The sequence below is a fragment of the Phaethon lepturus genome, unplaced genomic scaffold, assembly GCF_000687285.1.
Source record: "Phaethon lepturus isolate BGI_N335 unplaced genomic scaffold, ASM68728v1 scaffold44282, whole genome shotgun sequence".
Classification (NCBI taxonomy): Eukaryota; Metazoa; Chordata; class Aves; order Phaethontiformes; family Phaethontidae; genus Phaethon; species Phaethon lepturus.
In genome coordinates this window covers 35-1,525 of record NW_010526332.1, presented here as the reverse complement: position 1 = coordinate 1,525, position 1,491 = coordinate 35, and the positions used below count along the sequence as shown (strand labels likewise).

Sequence of the window (1,491 nt, the reverse complement as noted above, 5' to 3'; positions counted from 1 at the left end):
CTGAGCGGTGCCTGCCGCTGTGCTCCACGGTCCCGCACAGCTCGAGTGGTCCCCGGTTGTCTAGGCCGTGGCTGGAGCACAGCCCGGGGAAATGGCGTAGTTTTCTTTTTGTGCTCCCACCGGTCCAAGCGCTGCCTGGTTTCCAGAGCGTGGCTCGGTGCTGGAGGGCTGTGCAAATCCACCCTGGCCTATGGCTGCAGGCCCCCACGCCGGGACGCTGCAGCGAAGTGGCTGGGAGCCGAGGCAGGCGTTTGCTGCCAGTGCTCGGGGTGGCCAGGCAGGGGCTGAGCCGCTGGACCCCAATGTCCCTCCTGCATGGGGGAGCATCCCGACCCGGCTCAGCGGGGTGGCGGGGACCCCAGGCTCGTTCCCATCTCTGCCTCTTGGTTTTAGGTGCACGAATCCCAGGGGTCGGACTCTTCCCCTGCAGCCAGTTCGGGGTACGAGTCCTCCACTCCCCCTGCAGTGGGCTCCGCTGGCAGTAAGGACTCCACTAAAACGCCGCCGGCCGCCCTTCAGAGTAACCCCGGCCACAACCCTGGACTGCCCCCCAATTTTAATGAGTGGTATGTGTGAAGGCAGCTGCTGCCCGGCCAGAGACTGGACCAAATGCGTTGGGAACAAGGAAAAAAAAAAAAAAAAGGACAAACCAAGCCAACTGCAGCTCGCTCCCACGGAAATGGAGTTTCCACACCAACGACCGCATAGGGCTACACCTAGTTAACTGCCAGGATCCAGAGGGGGGGGTGTCTTTTATTATTATATTATAATTATTACTACTTTTTGCAAGCCCAGACGCTGGACTAGTCATGTCCTTTTCTCAGGATTGGATTTCTTTTTTTTTTTGTTGTCATTTTTTGCAGTCGCAGTTGTTTCTTTGAGATTTTTTTTTCCTCCCTGCCCCGGTCTCTCTTCCTCCGATTCCTCACTTTATTTTTAATTTGATTTGGTTTTCCTTCTTTCGGAGGGATGTTGACATGAGGATGAAAATTCTCCTTCGCCTTAGTGGTGATTGTTTAAACTTACAGTCTTAAACCGTGCCAAAGTCCTGTTATGTCTTGAACTTTCCTCTCTAGCTCTCCTGCTGCTTCTTTCTCTGCTCTCCTCCTCTTTCTCCTTCTCTCTCTCTCTCTCCAAGCATTACACTTGTGAATGTATTCTCGTCTGATGGGGTCGGTCAGTATTTTTCAGGATGAGGATGTGGTGTTTATTCTACCCAGATTGTGACGTTTAGTATAACAGTTGCCTTTTTGTAATAACTTTTTTGTAAATACATATCCATGATGCCATATTTATCGTTCGTAATTTAATTATTGATACAAAGTGCCGGGAACTGAACAATATTTATGGGGGAGAAAAAATTGTTTTCTAACAAAACAAAAATTACAAACAACAACAGAAAAAAATCCAACTCTGTACAGCTTTTGGTTATAACTGCTTTAGCATTAAAAGTTTATTGTTTTGGAAAAAGCCGTTTCTGACCTCCTCCGG

At 49.8% G+C, this 1,491-nt stretch overlaps 1 protein-coding gene across 1 annotated transcript in view; it reads left to right on the top strand.

Moving 5' to 3' along the window:
- LOC104617663 (zinc finger protein ZIC 3-like) overlaps positions 1-566 on the top strand; it is a gene marked incomplete at both ends in the record, with an annotated part of 882 nt that extends 316 nt beyond the window's left edge. The window contains one exon of the mRNA XM_010283037.1: positions 394-566. Within this exon, the coding sequence (XP_010281339.1) occupies positions 394-566 (173 nt within the window). The remainder of the gene's footprint in view (positions 1-393) is intronic.
- Between the last annotated feature and the right edge of the window lie 925 nt (positions 567-1,491).